The sequence below is a fragment of the Coregonus clupeaformis genome, chromosome 7 (genome assembly GCF_020615455.1).
Source record: "Coregonus clupeaformis isolate EN_2021a chromosome 7, ASM2061545v1, whole genome shotgun sequence".
NCBI classification, from domain to species: domain Eukaryota; kingdom Metazoa; phylum Chordata; class Actinopteri; order Salmoniformes; family Salmonidae; genus Coregonus; species Coregonus clupeaformis.
Genome location: NC_059198.1, coordinates 40987105 through 41005126, shown reverse-complemented (window position 1 = coordinate 41005126; position 18022 = coordinate 40987105). Strand labels below are relative to the sequence as shown.

At 44.8% G+C, this 18022-nt stretch overlaps 1 protein-coding gene across 14 annotated transcripts in view; it reads right to left on the bottom strand.

Annotated features, from left to right (window-relative positions):
• The window catches only part of ptprma (protein tyrosine phosphatase receptor type Ma), a 260636-nt gene that overhangs the window by 11250 nt on the left and 231364 nt on the right, over window positions 1–18022 (bottom strand). For all 14 annotated transcript variants that reach the window (XM_041879910.2, XM_041879912.2, XM_041879922.2 and 11 more), the window contains 3 exons: window positions 12259–12295; window positions 8225–8322; window positions 2534–2650 (listed from right to left, as the gene is read on the bottom strand). In XM_041879910.2, the coding sequence (XP_041735844.2) occupies window positions 2534–2650; window positions 8225–8322; window positions 12259–12295 (252 nt within the window). The remainder of the gene's footprint in view (window positions 1–2533; window positions 2651–8224; window positions 8323–12258; window positions 12296–18022) is intronic.

The following is an 18022-nucleotide window of genomic DNA, read 5'->3' as shown; positions in this document are numbered from 1 at the left end:
TCGAAGCTGACGTTTGGCAACTCAAACCTTCAGCTCCCTCCACAGATTTTCTATGGGATTAAGGTCTGGAGACTGGCTAGGCCACTCCAGGACCTTAATGTGCTTATTCTTGAGCCACTTCTTTGTTGCCTTGGCCGTGTGTTTTGGGTCATTGTCATGCTGGAATACCCATCCACGACCCATTTTCAATGCCCTGGCTGAGGGAAGGAGGTTCTCACCCAAGATTTGACGGTACATGGCCCCGTCCATCGTCCCTTTGATGCGGTGAAGTTGTCCTGTCCTCTTAGCAGAAAAACACTCCCAAAGCATAATGTTTCCACCTCCATGTTTGACGGTGGGGATGGTGTTCTTGGGGTCATAGGCAGCATTCCTCCTCCTCCAAACACGGCGAGTTGAGTTGATGCCAAAGAGCTCGATTTTGGTCTCATCTGACCACAACACTTTCACCCAGTTCTCCTCTGAATCATTCAGATGTTCATTGGCAAACTTCAGACGGTCCTGTATATGTGCTTTCTTGAGCAGGGGGACCTTGCGGGCGCTGCAGAATTTCAGTCCTTCACGGCGTAGTGTGTTACCAATTGTTTTCTTGGTGACTATGGTCCCAGCTGCCTTGAGATCTTTGACAAGATCCTCCCGTGTAGTTCTGGGCTGATTCCTCACCGTTCTCATGATCATTGCAACTCCACGAGGTGAGATCTTGCATGGAGCCCCAGGCCGAGGGAGATTGACAGTTATTTTGTGTTTCTTCCATTTGTGAATAGTCGCACCAACTGTTGTCACCTTCTCACCAAGCTGCTTGGCGATGGTCTTGTAGCCCATTCCAGCCTTGTGTAGGTCTACAATCTTGTCCCTGACATCCTTGGAGAGCTCTTTGGTCTTGGCCATGGTGGAGAGTTTGGAATCTGATTGATTGATCGCTTCTGTGGACAGGTTTCTTTTATACAGGTAACAAGCTGAGATTAGGAGCACTCCCTTTAAGAGTGTGCTCCTAATCTCAGCTCGTTACCTGTATAAAAGACACCTGGGAGCCAGAAATCTTTCTGATTGAGAGGGGGTCAAATACTTATTTCCCTCATTAAAATGCAAATCAATTTATAACATTTTTGACATGCGTTTTTCTGGATTTTGTTGTTGTTATTCTGTCTCTCACTGTTCAAATAAACCTACCATTAAAAATTATAGACTGATCATTTCTTTGTCAGTGGGCAAACGTACAAAATCAGCAGGGGATCAAATACTTTTTTCCCTCACTATACATGACGGTGACTGGTATGAATAGCGTTAAGGCAGTGATAGCCAATGCGTGGTGAGTGTTCTGAGAAAAATGGCCTCCGTTTATTGCCTAGGTGGGAGTTACAGTTCGTATAAGGAAATCAGTCAATTAAAATAAATTCATTAGGCCCTACATCTATGGATTTCACATGACTGGGAATAAAAATATGCATCTGTTGGTCACAGATACCTTTAAAAAAGGTAGGGGAGGGCGTGGATCAGAAAATCAGTCAGTATCTGGTGTGACCACCATTTGCCTCATGCAGCGCAACATCTCCTTCGCATAGAGTTGATCAGGCTGTTGATTTTGGCCTGTGGAATGTTGTACCACTCCTCTTCAATGGCTGTGCGAAGTTGCTGGATATTGTCGGGAACTGGAACACGCTGTCATTCACGTCGATCCAGAGCATCCCAAACATGCTCAATGGGTGACATGTCTGGTGAGTATGCAGGCCATGGAAGAACTGGGAAATGTTCAGCTTCCAGGAATTGTGTACAGATCAATGCGACATGGGGCCGTGCATTATCATGCTGAAACATGAGGTGATGGCAGCGGATGAATGGCATGACAATGGGCCTCAGGATCTTGTCACGATATCTCTGTGCATTGAAATTGCCATCAATAAAATGCAATGGTGTTCATTGTCGATAGCTCAGATGATCCCGCAGGTGAAGAAGCCGGATGTGGAGGTCCTGGGCTGGCGTGGTTACAAGTGGTCTGCGGTTGTGAGGCCGGTTGGACATACTGCCAAATTCTCTAAAACGATGTTGGAGGCGGCTTATGGTAGAGAAATTAACATTCAATTATCTGGCAACAGCTCTGGTGGACATTCCTGCAGTCAGCATGCCAATTGCACGCTCCCTCAAAACTTGAGACATCTGTGGCATTGTGTTGTGTGACAAAACTGCACTTTTCAGAGTGGTCTTTTATTGTCTCCAGCACAAGGTGCACCTGTGTAATGATCATACTGTTTAATCAGCTTCTGATATGCCACACCTTTCAGGTGGATGGATTATCTTGGCAAAGGAGAAATGCTCATTAACAGGGATGTAAACAAATTTGTGCACAAAATATTAGAGAAATAAGCTTTTGGTGTGTATGGAATATTTCTGGGATCTTTTATTTCAGCTCATGAAACATGGGACCAACACTTTACATGTTGCTTTATCTATAATACATACAATGGAAAACAATAACAATACACTACAATACAATGCAATTAATGACTTCCAATACCATGATCACTTGGATTGTCCGTACCTTTTCCACGGCGAAGGTCCTGATGACGTACTCTGACAGCAGCTGGGTCTCGATGAGAGTCACCTTCATGTCCCTGTAGATCTCAGTATCGTCAGGCCAGTACTTACAGCACTTCACCTGGTGGGATCGAGGGGACACAAGGTGTAATGGGATGACCTGACTGCAGTATAGTGGCTTGGCAACAACCTCCGTCCACAACACACTTGAGCATGCATGCATCTTGTTGTTCTTTCAAGGTGAAAACCTGCCTGAGACGTTTTTGCCTTGTTTGGAACTTTATGTACTGACTTGTGGGGTGAGTTAGTGAGCGTTGGGATGAGAATGTGTACATGTTACTGAAGATAGTCTATTGTCTAAGGGGTAGTGGGACAACATGTTGTTAATTTGTGAGTCAACTCAAAGGTTTAATGCTCTTTTTTCATTAAAGTTCCGTAATATAATTCTGCTCTCTTAGTGAATTCTGATGAAAAAGCGTTGTCGCCTCGACATTACAGGTTCACCTCAATCACAGAACATACAGACAACCCACTCCTTTTAGATCGCAACCACTACACAGTCTGGTTTGACCACTATCACACACAACTTTATCATCACTTAAAACTGGGCTTCAACCATCCAACAGTGTGGCGTACGACTCCCAATGGACAAGATGAAAGGTCTGAGAAGGTCATGTCAGCTTGTGAAATTATTGTTTGTCTGAAATGGCACCATATTCCCTGTATAGCGCACTACTTTGGCACCCTAGAGTGCCATTTGAGACGCAGCCAGTGAGTGACATCTTGGTGCTGTCCCATATAGCGACAGGCAGGTGGCCCTCCTCTTTGTTAGAGCAGGTGCTCAATGTCCCAGCTCTAATTACCCATACTGCACCACTGGGCTCTTTCCTCATTAAGAGGTTGTGAACCCTGGGGTCACCAGAAGTCACACAGCGCAGATTCTGTGATGGCACCACCTCACTTATCTGGCCCCTCCCCCACAGTAAGAGGTGTAAAAGCATATAGGCCTATTTGGTACACAGCGGAAGTTACTTCTTTAATTTGGCAATTGAACAATGAATGAAATTCAACTAAAGTTTAAGCCTCTTCTTCACAGTCTCCATTTGAGTTTTTTCTGTCTTTGCTTTTCTGACGGTATCCTCTCTCTCCCGCTCTCTCTCTGTTCCCTCGCTCCCTCCCTCCGTCCTCTCCTTATCCTCTTCTCCATTTCTCCGTCTCTTCCTCTCCATCTGTCTGTCCTCTTTTCCCTCCCTACCTCCCTCTTCCTCCCCCCCATCCTCTCCTCTCCCCTGCTGTCTCCTTTGTGATAGTGTAATTAGGGGGGGATCTAATTGGTGATATAATTGTGTTTTAATGGCCGCGTACATTACTCTCCCACAGCTCCGCCTTAGTCACGCTAGCTGTCAGCACTGGAAGCAATTATAGTTGCTTCTCTGGAAAGGACCGGAAAACATTGTTTAACTGCGATAGGGATCTCTGTTTTCTTAAATGGTGGCGGCACTCAGAAATGTATTCCTATCTGTCTTCTGTGACAGTGTTGATCATGGAGAGACCAATATAGAATAATATTATTAGTGATTCCAAGAGGTAGGGTTCTCCTTGGTGGCTTCCTTGGTATAAAAAAAAGACACACATATACCTTATCAAAGTATTTAGACTTTTCAACTGGTCATAATGAGCAAATCGAGATAGAAACATCTGCATTGGACCTTTAAATAAGAATATAAAGAGATGTTAGAGAGACCGTACTTCCATTCACACACACATTAGTGAGTTAGTCTTGCATGTTACGGTATGATGGAAGTACCATTGTGACAAACCATTTTGTGGTTTGATTTGATAATCGGTCTTGAGCATGAACGATTGTAATACATGGTTTATAATGGTGTACTGTAATTTTGTATATCATGTCTTTACAGTACTGGGCTGCTCAAATTACATGTAGTTGGTACATTTCTCCAAATCAAATCAAATTGTATTTGCCACATGTGCCGAATACAACAGGTGTAGACCTTACAGTGAAATGCTTACTTACAAGCACTTAACCAACAATGCAATTTTAAGAAAAATAAGTGAAGTAAAAAATAGATAAGTAAAAAATAATGCAAATAGTCTGGGTAGCCATGATTAGCTGTTCAGGAGTAGAAGTTGTTAAGAAGCCTTTTGGACCTAGACTTGGCGCTCCATTCAGATCTTGGAGGACATTTTTGACTTGTTTCAGGAAACTAGGCGTATGTCGCAAGTCACTACTTCACAGGAGCGGCATTTGAACGTAAACATTATTTTTTTTATCAAAATACGTTTTTTGGCAGAAATGCTTTCTGGAACATGTGAACTTTCATGTGCCTTAATAACAAACTTGTATTCCATCCATAAATACAAATACAATTGTTAAATTATGAGCCTATTTGGTTTAGTCATGGAAAAAGACAGGAACCTTCCCGCTAGCCATGATTGGCTGAGATAATGGACGCGCTGGACATACCGGGAGATGAGTTTGGATTGGTCTGCCATGTAGCATGCTTCTGTCTATAACGTGAGCTGTTCAGTATGTGTTGACAGTCTTTTCTACCGCACTGTTTTTGAAAGATATAACGTTAGCCATCGAGAACTACAAAAGTTTTGCTACTTTTCTCAACAACATTGATGCCCTGAATTTAGCAGGTGCGATCGACAGATCAGTTGGAAAAAGTGATGGGCTACTTTCTGCACACGTCACGGTCAGTGTGAACCGGAGTGACTTGACACAATGCTGGCCAAACAAGATGTAGCTACAAACAAAACAGAGTTAAATAGTTCCAGTCTGCCGTGAAGTGTTCATACATGTATACGGGTAAGAGTCTAGCTACACTTTCATATATACGTTTCTAATTTTGTCAGAAAGTCGTTTTTATTGCAAGTTAAAGCGTACTGTTAGTTAGCTAGCAAACCTTAGCTTGCTGGCTCGCATGACCCATCAATTTCGACAAGTGTGTCGGGTAAGCTTCATCTAATAATGATAAAATATGTAGAAAATAATTTTTTTCTGGACCCTTTCTGTTATTGATATTGCTACTATGCAAGTAACCACTTCACTGTACCGTTTACACCTTCTGTATCCTGTGCATGTGACAAATACTTAGATTTTATTTGATATAGTGTGTGTTTACCACACATGTGAAGAGATGGGTGGGGCTAATGCTTAAGAGGATATGAACGATGCTGAATGGGTGTAGACAAAGAAGAGCTCTCCAGTAGGTGTACCAAAACATTCAAGGGCCATTTTCTCAAAAGTGAGGTTACAAGTTTATCAACTTTCAAAGCAGAATTACTTTCCCATTGTTCCTCAACTGCAGTGTATGATATACCATTTTCTAGCTCTGAGACTCTACTTTTATCCAATGTAAAAAACACAATTTCTAATTTTGCTACATAAGACCGAATCGAGGCATTTTCTAAAGTAGGTTGCATGAATATGCTTCCACAGGTCCTCTACAGCTCATATTAGGCCTTGTTTCCTGATATAGCCTTTAAGAGGAATCTCAATGTCATTGGAGCTGATTTTAAGATGATCCCATGTTTCTATTCAAGGACTCATAACTAGTAGCCTAAAGAATTTCAGATCTCTGTGTCCATGTGATTTCCTTCTTGTGGGAAGCCCAGACAAGAGCTTAAAGCTACAATATGTATATTTTTGGCAAACCGACCAAATTCACATAGACATTTGAGTTATTGATCTTTCATTGTCATTGAAAGCAAGTCTAAGAAGCTGTAAATCTGTTCTATGTGCACTATTTCTATGCTTCCTGTTCTTAAGTTTTGTTTTTGCGTCTGTTACTTCCGGTTTTGTACACCAGCTTCAAACAGCTGAAAATACAATATTTATGGTTATGGAAAATATATTTCACAGCGGTTTAGATGGCACAATGATTCTCTACACAATGACTGCTTGTTTTGTCACAAACTGAAATTAGGCTAACTATTAGAATTTTAGCAACCAGGAAATGGCAGAGCGATTTCTGCATAGTGCCTCTTTAAAGGATGCCAATCTAGGAGAGCTATCTGGAACTTCAACCACGATCTGACTCGTTTTCTTATACCTACCACCACAGAGACTAATACGGCTTTGTCAAACTAGTTCTACTTCCATTCTCTCTAGTGTTGTGTGCTGCTTCCTTAGGAGTTCATTAGAGGTGCCACACTGGGTAAGCATGTAAGGTTAGCAGGTGACCGTTCTGAGAGGAACTCGGATTAAGTACATGATCCGTGATAGGAAGAGAGTTTTAACAATACGAAGCACTCCTACTTGTCACAGAGTGTCATGTAGCCTTAAAACATAAATACACTCACACAAAATAAAAGATTGGGAGGATGATTTGGGCTAATACGATTAGCTATCTATCCGAATCTTACTAGGTACCCCGCCACCATCTGACAGGATAAATAAAGTGTGCAGGGTCACTGTGGAGCTGACTGCAGCTTCATCCCTGATCATCAGTGAAATGAAGTTTGGGTATCCAGTGACACTATCATAAACCGTATGGAGCTCATGTCAAGAAGCTCCAGATACTCCAGCCTCTCAGATCCCCCTGATACTTCAGCTAGCTTATCCCTGAGGAGCATCCTATAGATGAAGTCTTGGCAGAAATATCCTATTAACCCCAACCGTGTCTGACAGCTATGATGAAGACGATCAGCCAGCGATATGCTTTGGGTGGCTGCCTGCGTCATTTACTAACACATTATCTGGGGTAGTGTTATTCTCTGCGTCCAGTTGTGCCTTGTGCTCCCTCCACACCCGAAGTCCAGAAGGGAAGTAGAAACCGGAGAGAGGCTGGATCGAAAACAAACAAAACTGCTTGGCATGAAAGCGAAAAGCGACAGAAGCCTGGGAGAAGGGATTTCCCAGAGTTCATCAGTGGTGAAGCGGCCTAGCAGACGATGGTCGTGGAGTGAGTGGTTTTTATTATTATGGTGGAAAAGAATGCCGCTGTGCCTCCCTGCCTGCCGACCCTGGCCTGCCTGCTTGCAGCCCACTGAAGGGGGCTGGAGAGTGGAGACTCAACAGGGGGCAAGATGGGACAGCCAAGGCTGAGTGGTTAAAATAATAGCACCAGGTGGTGGGAGGATTCACACGCTTGGCTAGTGTTTTGTGGCTGTGCATCACTCAGTCCCCTTTTGATGATTCGATATGGTGCCAGCGGGTGTTGGGGCTCTTCCTTAAATGAGCCACTGACAGGTTAGGCATGCCCTCTCTGTCTTTGTGTGTATGAGTGAGTGTGTGTGTGCGTGTGTGTGTGCGTGTGTGTGTGTGTGTGTGTGTGTGTGTGTGTGTGCGCGCGTATGAGATTGTGTGTGTGTGTGTGTGTGTGTGTGTGTGTGCGAGTGTTATGGGTTTGACCGCTTCAGAGAGCTTATTCGACTAACAGGTCAGATCACTCTCTGATCACGCCTCTCAAGGCTTTAATCAAAGGTTGATTGGATTGAACAAGGTCTGTACCCACACGGGACATTACACCGCCGTAGATTGGCATTGTCTAGCGTTGCTTTCCAGAAAACACCAAATGTCGGGCCCCTGTTTTCTGTATGCCAGGCCTGGAAAATGTCCACGTTTTATTTTATTTTATTTCTTCATTGGGTGAATCAATAAAATGTACCAGAATTGAGTTTGTGTGTAGTGTGTGAGTGTGTGAGTCTGGGGTCTCGTGGTACTCACCCTGCCCACCTCCACCAGGTTGGTCACCATGACGATGGTTGCCGTGTTCTCCTGCCACACCATCCTCCAGAAATCGTAGACTGTCTCTTGCATGGGCCCTGAGGAGAGACAGAGGGAGGGAGGAAGAAAGGGGAGAGGGGGAGAGAGAACGAAAGAGCTCAATAGGAGAGAAAGGGGGTGAGTGTGAGTATGCAAAGCTCTTTGTGACCATACGGACATCATGTTATGTTATGAATGACACCAACACGTGATTTTCCATTATAAAAGTGTGCGTATTGTCTGAATACTGTCAGCATGGTCAGATCCTATACTTATACTAGGTTCTTCTCATTCATTCAATGCTCATCACATCCTTTTTAGCGTTTTTCACATTTGTCGATTACTTGCTTGTTTTCTGAGCAATGAAAAGTGCACAGGTTCAGCTAGTTAACACCTTGTTTTTCCCAGTTTAACTATCAACACAGGACACTGGGGCTGTGTGCCTGTGCATTCTGATCACTGTTGACAGGGCAATCAGCTAATGCCTGGATCTAAGTCAACACACACGCTGAATGACAAGAAGCTTTAGGCCAGGCACGGGGACAGAAATCTGTGCACACACTCTCAATTAACTCCTACACACTTTAATGTGGGCCGTGTTTAAGATTGCACCGAGCAATAAAGGATCCCTGGAAGGAATTAATTAATTAAAATTAGCATTGTTTTTTAATCAACTGGCAAATGCAAAAAAAATACTTTTGACGAGCTAATTAGCTCATGCAAATCCGTGTGTGTGTGTCCTCGAGAGCTGCGGCGTGTCAGCCACAACAAATTGCTTCCAACAGCTAAAACATACACATGCGCGAGCACCCACACGCACGCACAAACGCAGCTCCCTGCAGATGTTCCATATTCATGCTCACACAAACAGCCGCACTACCAAACACTTGTGTCGCATTTTAAAATGCTTGAGAATTCTCTGGATGACATTTCCAGGTGCCTTTACCCCTCGTGCGAGCGAGCCGGTTTTCTCATTAGTGATGCCAGGCCACATGCTCTCCTGGTATTCATAACCATCTCTCCTAGGAACAAGAGCTCAGTGTGTCAGGCCTATATACTCCCTGTTCTCCCCTGGCCCCCTTCACTCCTCCTAACAGCAACCCTCACCAGTCTGGGCTTCTTTTTCTCTTTCTAAATTAAAGGCAGATTCAGTTCAATCAGAACAGTGTGTGTCTTACAGTTACTCATCCACCCAGGGATAGGAAGGTTTTTTTCTCTGAGGAAGTGATGGTGATATGTAGATGATATGAAAAAAGACTGCGTTCAGGATGAACGGAGGTTTGATCTCCCAACTATTTCCTTCTAAGAGCTCTATACAAGTACCTCCCCTCTTCCCTCCCTCCCCCCCTTACCCTCCATCCCCCCTTATGAACACACTTCGTGAACCTGCGAGTCGCTTGCCAACCAAACCAGTCATCTGTGTTGACACAGTGTTAACAGTGGGTATGTACAACTGTGTAGAGAAAGAATGTCTCGGCGGAGGAGGCGCGAAGCGCGGCTGGTGTCGTCGTCTGGGAGAAGAAAAAGTGACACGACGCATCATCGTTTAGCAGATGCAGTAAATGGCCCAGCACGGCGGAGGGTAAAGTCAAGTCATGCAACTCCAATTAGTTGTGGAGAAGAGATTCTCCCATAGCGCACTGGGGGAATAGGACGAGGAAGTAGGAGAAAAAAGCTAAACAAAAGCTTCACAGACGGCTGGAGTGGACAGGCTGTCAGAGGAGAGGCTCTGTCGTTGTAATGCTTTTCATTCTGGCACCCCGAGAGCCACAGATACAGACACACAAATTGCTGAGATTCTTCAGGAAGGAAGGAGACTAGGCTATTTCTTTGCACCTTTTTTTCCCACACCCATGAGTAAAAATATACACTGAGTGAACAAAACATTAGGAACACATTCCTAATATTGAGTTGCACCCCCTTTTGCCCTCAGAAAAGCCTCAATTCGTCAGGGCATGGACTCTACAAGGTGTCGAAAGCGTTCTACAGGAATGCTGGCCCATGTTGACTCCAATGCTTCCCACAGTTGTGTCAAGTTGGCTGGATGTCCTTTGGGGGTGGACCATTCTTGATAGACACAGGAAACGGTTGAGCATGAAAAACGCAGCAGCGTTGAAGTTCTTGACACACTCCAACCGGTGTGCCTGGCACCTACTACCATACCCCGTTCAAAGGCACTTCAATCGTTTGTCTTGCCCATTCACCCTCTGAATGGCACACATACACAATCCATGTCTCAATTGTCTCAAGGCTTAAAAATCCTTATTGAACCTGTCTCCTCCCCTTCATCTACACTGATTGAAGTGGATTTAATAGGTGACATCAATAAGGGATCATATCTTTCACCTGGATTCACTTGGTCAGTTAATGTTTTGTGCACTCAGTGTATATTGTTTGGGATCCCACGCTGAACGTCCATGACTGACAAGCGCCCGATTGGCCTGAAGCACATCTGCCTTTGATCTGTGCAAGATCTCTGCTTGTTACGGTTTTCCTCACTCGCTCCCCGCAAAAAAAAAAGAAGGAATTCTCTTTGAAAGTTACCCTCTAATTGCAAACACCGGCATAACATTGAAAAAAAAAAAAAAAAACATGGAGAGGCTGCTGCCAATTCTGTCTGAGGCCGGTATGCTCTATTATTTTCTCTCCTATTCAAAGTATGACTGTGTATAGTAAATATTGTATAGTTTCATCATAAAATAGGATAGAGGTTAACCCTCTCCTAGCCTCATTCACCAGCCGGCACTCGCTCTAATGGTAGAAATTTGCTTGGGGTTAACGCACAGTCACACTACTAAGGACAAGGTATGTGTGTCCACTTGACGGTTAGCGCAGCCTGCATTTCATTCAGTGTCATTAGTCACAGAACAGGTGTGGGCAGCGCTCCAATAAACAGGTCATTATGCAGCTCCCAGGCCCACTAGACCACCAGACTGTCTACTAGGTCATTATGCAGCTCCCAGGCCCACTAGACCACCAGACTGTCTACTAGGTCATTATGCAGCTCCCAGGCCCACTAGACCACCAGACTGTCTACTAGGTCATTATGCAGCTCCCAGACCCACTAGACCACCAGACTGTCTACTAGGTCATTATGCAGCTCCCAGGCCCACTAGACCACCAGACTGTCTACTAGGTCATTATGCAGCTCCCAGGCCCACTAGACCACCAGACTGTCTACTAGGTCATTATGCAGCTCCCAGACCCACTAGACCACCAGACTGTCTACTAGGTCATTATGCAGCTCCCAGACCCACTAGACCACCAGACTGTCTACTAGGTCATTATGCAGCTCCCAGGCCCACTAGACCACCAGACTGTCTACTAGGTCATTATGCAGCTCCCAGGCCCACTAGACCACCAGACTGTCTACTAGGTCATTATGCAGCTCCCAGACCCACTAGACCACCAGACTGTCTACTAGGTCATTATGCAGCTCCCAGGCCCACTAGACCACCAGACTGTCTACTAGGTCTGACTGTGCTGGATTGGCTGCCTATATTCGGAGGGAGTGTGGAATGGAATTACCTTTGTGCGGCTGGCCGAGAAAACATTGCCTCTATGAATTCAACAACAATTAAGTATTAATCAGAGCTCATCTCCAGGGGGCTTGTGGGAAAAGCGTCTGCCTGCCGGATTAATGCAGTAATACAACACACACGTATAGACACGCATGTGCATGTACACACACCGCGCCAGTACACATGACCTAATCCATTTATTTATTACTGCCCTCCTCAAATCTCACCCCTCCGCTCTCTCCACCCCTCCCCTTTTGCTCACACGACTGATGAATTGTTCTAAGACACTACTTCAGCACAACACGACTTGGACAGGCTGGAGGTGGTAAAGGAGGGAGGGAGATGTCTTGTATATCCGTGTTGACAGCTCTGGTGAGGCTGTCATACTGAACAGCAGACTGAAGGGTTGGAGATCCAACAACAATACTGAGATATTCAGACAAGATAAAGTTTGTTGTGTGTTTCTGTTCTTACCTTGGGTAGCAATGTAGTGATTTGGCCTGTGGTAACCCTGAAATCCAAAAGAGAGGGAGAGAAAGAGAAACACACAGATGTGAGTATTGAACAAAATAATTCAGTATAATGAGCATATTTGTTTACTTGAGTCAAGAAGCGAAACATGCTGCGGTGAAAACATATTTCTAAACATATTTTTAGTCTTAAATTACTAAATAATTCAAACCAAGTAGAAAGAAAAGGTTTATTCGGCTTCCAATTGAAAATATGTGCAAAAGCTCGTCTTCTAAAATAATGACAACAACATGACAACAATCACTCTAACATCCCTTCTGCAGCACTTCTCTTTCTCTAAGAATTCCTGCGGTCAGTTCACTTAAAGTGTACTGACAGCATATTTTCAATGGATAATACAGTCTGTGGATTGTGAACACACACACGGCTGCGTTATTCTTCTGCTGCATATTGTGTGGCTCTTATCTTCGGAATAGGCTCAATCTCAGAGGGATTACTCTAATCCCTTCAAATTTCATTTGTCGAGCATCTTGTATCCTAGCGAGGCCTACGGTACACAGTGGGAAGCTAAACGTTCGCGTAAAGAGCTGTTACCACCCGCCACAAAGTTTGAGCCATTGTCTTCATCTGGTCCAGCTCTTCTCAACGCCATATTTAATTTACCTAAAATGTAATTAACATTTGCAACATTGAATATAAATGGACTGACTCAAACAGGGACACCTCATCCCTCTACTCTGATACGCTGGGCTCTCTAACTCTCTGGGCTCTGATAGGCTGGGCTCTCTGTCTCTCTGGGTTCTGATAGGCTGGGCTCCCTGAGACTTGTTTATCCTCTTGCTCTACATACTATCGAGGAGTTCCCACCGTGGGAGCACACGTGGCGATGAATATCAAACTGTGGCTATAGAGTTAGTTAGCGAGAGGCTATTGGGAGAAGGGTTCTCATTGGCTGGTCACGTATTCTATGTGATCATCATGTTGGAAGAAAGGTTTACACTTTGGTTTTGACCTTCTGAAATCCACTTGATTGGGACCTGTTAAGTCTGTGCCTGGGAGACAAGCAGCACTCTCACAGATGCCACAGAGTTCACTGACCGAATGCACCACACACACACACAGCCAACTGCTATGGTCGTTGTCATGCCAATGACCAAAGGAGTTGGTGAGACAGCACTACAGAAACAGGATTGAGAAACACTGGGAGGGAGCAGCAACCCAGACAGACAGTCTGCAGGGAGAGGAGAGGCCAGGTGCAGTGGAGGGAGGTAGCATGCAGATGTCTTCATGGCCGGGGTCAAGCTGTAATTAGCTACATTAGTTAACCTTGCAGAGCAGCAAGACGAGCCGCGGAATGCTAATTCAACACATACACGACTGGACACACACACACACACCTGGACACACGCAAGTGTGCGGCCGACCATGCACGCACGCGCCCACACACAGTCACAATTTATTTCTGCAATGTTTTCATGCGTACTGTAAGGCTGATACTTATGATTCTCTGTGAGAGGAACATTGCATTATCATAGGAGGCTTCTTGCAACAAGGTAACAATTCCTCATTTGAAATGCAAACATCTATAAAGTTGAGGGGCAAATTCTGTCTCATAACTTCCTTCAGAATCACCTTGTTGCTATCGAGAACTATGCAAACAGCGGAACAAAGCCAGACGCCAGATTAAACCATATCCACATAGAGTGCTGTCTAACGCGTAGATATTCTGGTCTTGACAACGAGAGCTGACGCTTAAAAAATTATCTCTTTATCAATCTCTGAGCATCTGAACACAATGTCTCTGACATTAAGACACGGTGTGGGCGTGTGTAAATTATTTACAGGCCCTTTCATTTAGAGAGATAGTGACTTGTTCCACCTACGCTGCAAATTTACACTCATTTACACTGGGCTTTGAAGAGGAGAGAGCTAAGTGTGCTAATGTGGCTAATGACAAGCGAAAGCGAAGCCGGCGTGGAGGTAGAGGGGGAGACGAGGAGTGAAGCGAGGAGGAGCCGATGGAGATGATAAGTATGCACAGGGGGCGGTTGGTTGGCACCATGCCAGCTGGTTGATGGGAGAGGAAAATAACATTGACTGTCAACAGCAATAGCCAGGAGGGTAAACAAGGGGTGGGCTTCTAGTGCTAGACGGGCACGGTCACCCGGGAAACAAACTAATGGCCCTATGTACTGGACGTGGACAGACTGTGTCCAGAACATAGAGTTGGACAGTGTTCTAGTTCCAATTCCACAGTCTGGACTGGATATACAGGACACACGGTCAAAGGCAGCTCTGTTCACGCCACAGCAAAGATGGACATCTGGCTCAGATTTGTTATGAATGTGTGTGTGTGCATGTGAGAGAGTGTGGTGGAAATCTCAAGAGTGTGTCACTGGACCATCTCTTGTTTATTCTCTCATCTCTGCTGTGTCTCTCACGTTCAACAAAAGAGATCACTTTTACTTCTACATAAATCAGTAAATTACATTTTGATAAACATTTCCCTCAAAGAACACTGAAGGAGACACCTTTGGGTAGAATGGGATTGAAATCTATGTTGTACAATCAGCTTCCACACAACAGCCTCTTGCATGGCCACTTCATAGTTCACAGATTGTACAGAGGCTTATCGTTTTTGGACTCAATGACAGATTCATTGAAGTGTCACAAAGGATTTTTCTCAATTTCACACACCCGGCGTGATAGCGGCAGGGGGGGACCACTGACCTGTGCCACAAGCACGGCTTCTGGTGTGTGCTTGTTTGTGTGTGTGTGTGTGTGTTTACCGAGACACCACTGTTTGTTTATGTTTGATAGTCCGTGGCCCAAAGCGTGGGCTCTGTTTCCATCTTGGGCTCCAAAAAAATTGAAGGCAAACTCGCTGACGGGCCGTCTGGATCAATGCCCCATCTCACTCTCAAAAATATAAACGCAACATGCAACAATTTCTAGGATTTTACTGAGTGACAGTTCATATAAGGAAATCAGTCAATTGAAATAAATTAGTTAGGCTCTAATCTATGGATTTCACTTGACTGGGGAATACAGATATACATCTGTTGGTCACAGATACCTTAAAATAAAAGGTAGGGGCGTGGATCAGAAAACCAGTCAGTATCTTGTATGACTACCTTTTGCCTCATGCAGCATGACACAACTCCTTCGCATAGAGTTGATCAGGCTGTTGATTGTGGTCTGTGGAATGTTGTCCCACTCCTCTTCAATGGCTGTGCGAAGTTGCTGGATATTGGCGGGAACTGGAACACGCCGTCTTACATGTCGATCCACAGCATCCCAAACATGCTCAATGGGTAACATGTTTGGTGAGTATGCAGGCCAAGGAAGAACTGGGAAATGTTCAGCTTCCAAGAATTGTGTACAGATCCTTGTGACATGCTGAAACATGAGGTGATGGCGGCGGATGAATGGCAAGACAATGGGCCTCAGGATCTTGTCACGGATTCTCTGTGCATTCAAATTGCCATTGATAAAATGCAATTGTGTTTGTTGTCCGTAGCTTATGGCTGCCCATACCCTAACCCCGTAACCCCACCGCTACCACGGGCCACTCTGTTCACAACGTTGACATCAGCAAACCGCTCGCCCACATGACTCCATACACGCTGTCTGCCATCTGCCCGGTACATTTAAAACCAGCATTCATCCATGAAGAGCACACTTCTCCAGCGTGCCAGTGGTCATCGAAGGTGAGCAATTGCCCACTGAAGTCAGTTACAACGCCAAACTGCAGTCAGGTGAAGACCCTGGTGAGGACAATGAGCATGCAGATGAGCTTCCCTGAGACAGTTTCTGACAGTTTGTGCAGAAATTATTTGGTTGTGCAAACCCACAATTTCATCAGCTAGTCTCAGACGATCCCACAGGTGAAGAAGCCGGATGTGGAGGTCCTGGGCTGGCGTGGTTACACGTGGTCTGCAGTTGTGAGGCCGGTTGGACGTACTGCCAAATTCTCGAAAACGACGTGTGGCTTATGGTAGAGAAATTAACATTCAGTTATCTGGCAACAGCTCTGATGGACATTCCTGCAACCAGCATGCCAATGTTGACATCTGTGGAATTGTGTTGTGGACAAAAATGCACATTTAGAGTGGCCTTTTATTGTCCCCAGCACAAGCTGCACTTGTGTAATGATCATGCTGTTTAATCAGCTTCTTGATATGCCACACCTGTCAGGTGGATGGATTATATTGGCAAAGGAGAAATGCTCACTAACAGGGATAAAAACATTTGTGCAGAAAATGAGAGAAATAAGCTTTTTGTGCATATGGAAAATTTCTGGGATCTTTTATTTTAGCTCAAGAAATATGGGACCAACACTTTATATGTTGCGTTAATATATTTTTTCAATGGAATTGACTTTTTTCACTTTTTTGTTACATTACAGCCTTATTCTAAAACGGATGAAATTATTTTTGGGGGATTAAATTATTTTTTCCCCTCAATCTACACACAATACCTGATGAAGTGAAAACAGATTTTTTGAAATGTTTGCAAATGCATTACAAATAAAAATCAGAAATATCTTACTTACATAAGTATTCAGACCCTTTGCTATGAGACTCGAAATTGAGCTCAGGTGCATCCTGTTTCCATTGATCATCCTTGAGATAGTTCTACAACTTGATTGGAGTCCACCTGTGGTAAATTCAATTGATTGGACATGATTTGGAAAGGCACACACCTGTCTATATAAGGTCCCACAGTTGACAGTGCATGTCAGAGCAAAAACCAAGCCATGAGGACGAAGGAATTGTCCGTAGAGCTCAGAGAATGGATTGTGTCGAGGCACAGATCTGGGGAAATGTACCAAAAAATGTCTGCAGCATTGAAGGTCCCCAAGAACACCGTGGCCTCCATCATTCTTAAATGGAAGAACTTTGGAACCACCAAGACTCTTCCTAGCGCTGGCTGCCCGGTCAAACTGAGCAATCGGGGGAGAAGGGCCTTGGTCAGGGAGGTTACCAAGAACCAGATGGTCACTCTGACAGAGCTCCAGAGTTCCTCTTTGGAGATGGGAGAACCTTCCAGAAGGAGAACCATCTCTGCAGCACTCCACCAATCAGGCATTTATTGTAGAGTGGCCAGACAGAAGCCACTCCTCAGTAAAAGGCACATGACAGCCCACTTGGAGTTTGCCAAAAGGCACCTAAAGACTCTCAGACCATGAGAAACAAGATTCTCTGGTCTGATGAAACCAAGATTGAACTCTTTGGCCTGAATGCCAAGCGTCACGTCTGGAGGAAACCTGGCACCATCCCTATGGTGAAGCATCGGGGTGGCAGCATCATGCTGTGGGGATGTTTTTCAGCAGCAGGTACTCAGAGACTAATCAGGATCGAGGGAAAGATGAACGGAGTAAAGTACAGAGAGATCCTTGATGAAAACCTGCTCCAGAGTGCTCAGGACCTCAGACTGGGGTGAAGGTTCAACTTCCAACAGGACAACGACCCTAAGCACACAGCCAAGACAATGCAGCAGTGGCTTCGGGACAAGTCTCTGAATGTCCTTGAGTAGCCCAGCCAGAGAACATCTCTGGAGAGACCTGAAAATAGCTGTGTAGCGACGCTCCCCATCCAACCTGACAGAGCTTAAGAGGATCTGCAGAGAAGAATTGGAGAAACTCATACCCAAGAAGACTCAAGGCTGTAATCGCTGCTAAAGATGCTTCAACAATATACTGAGTAAAGGGTCTGAATACTTATGTGAATGTGATATTTCAGTTTTTGTATTGTTATACATTTGC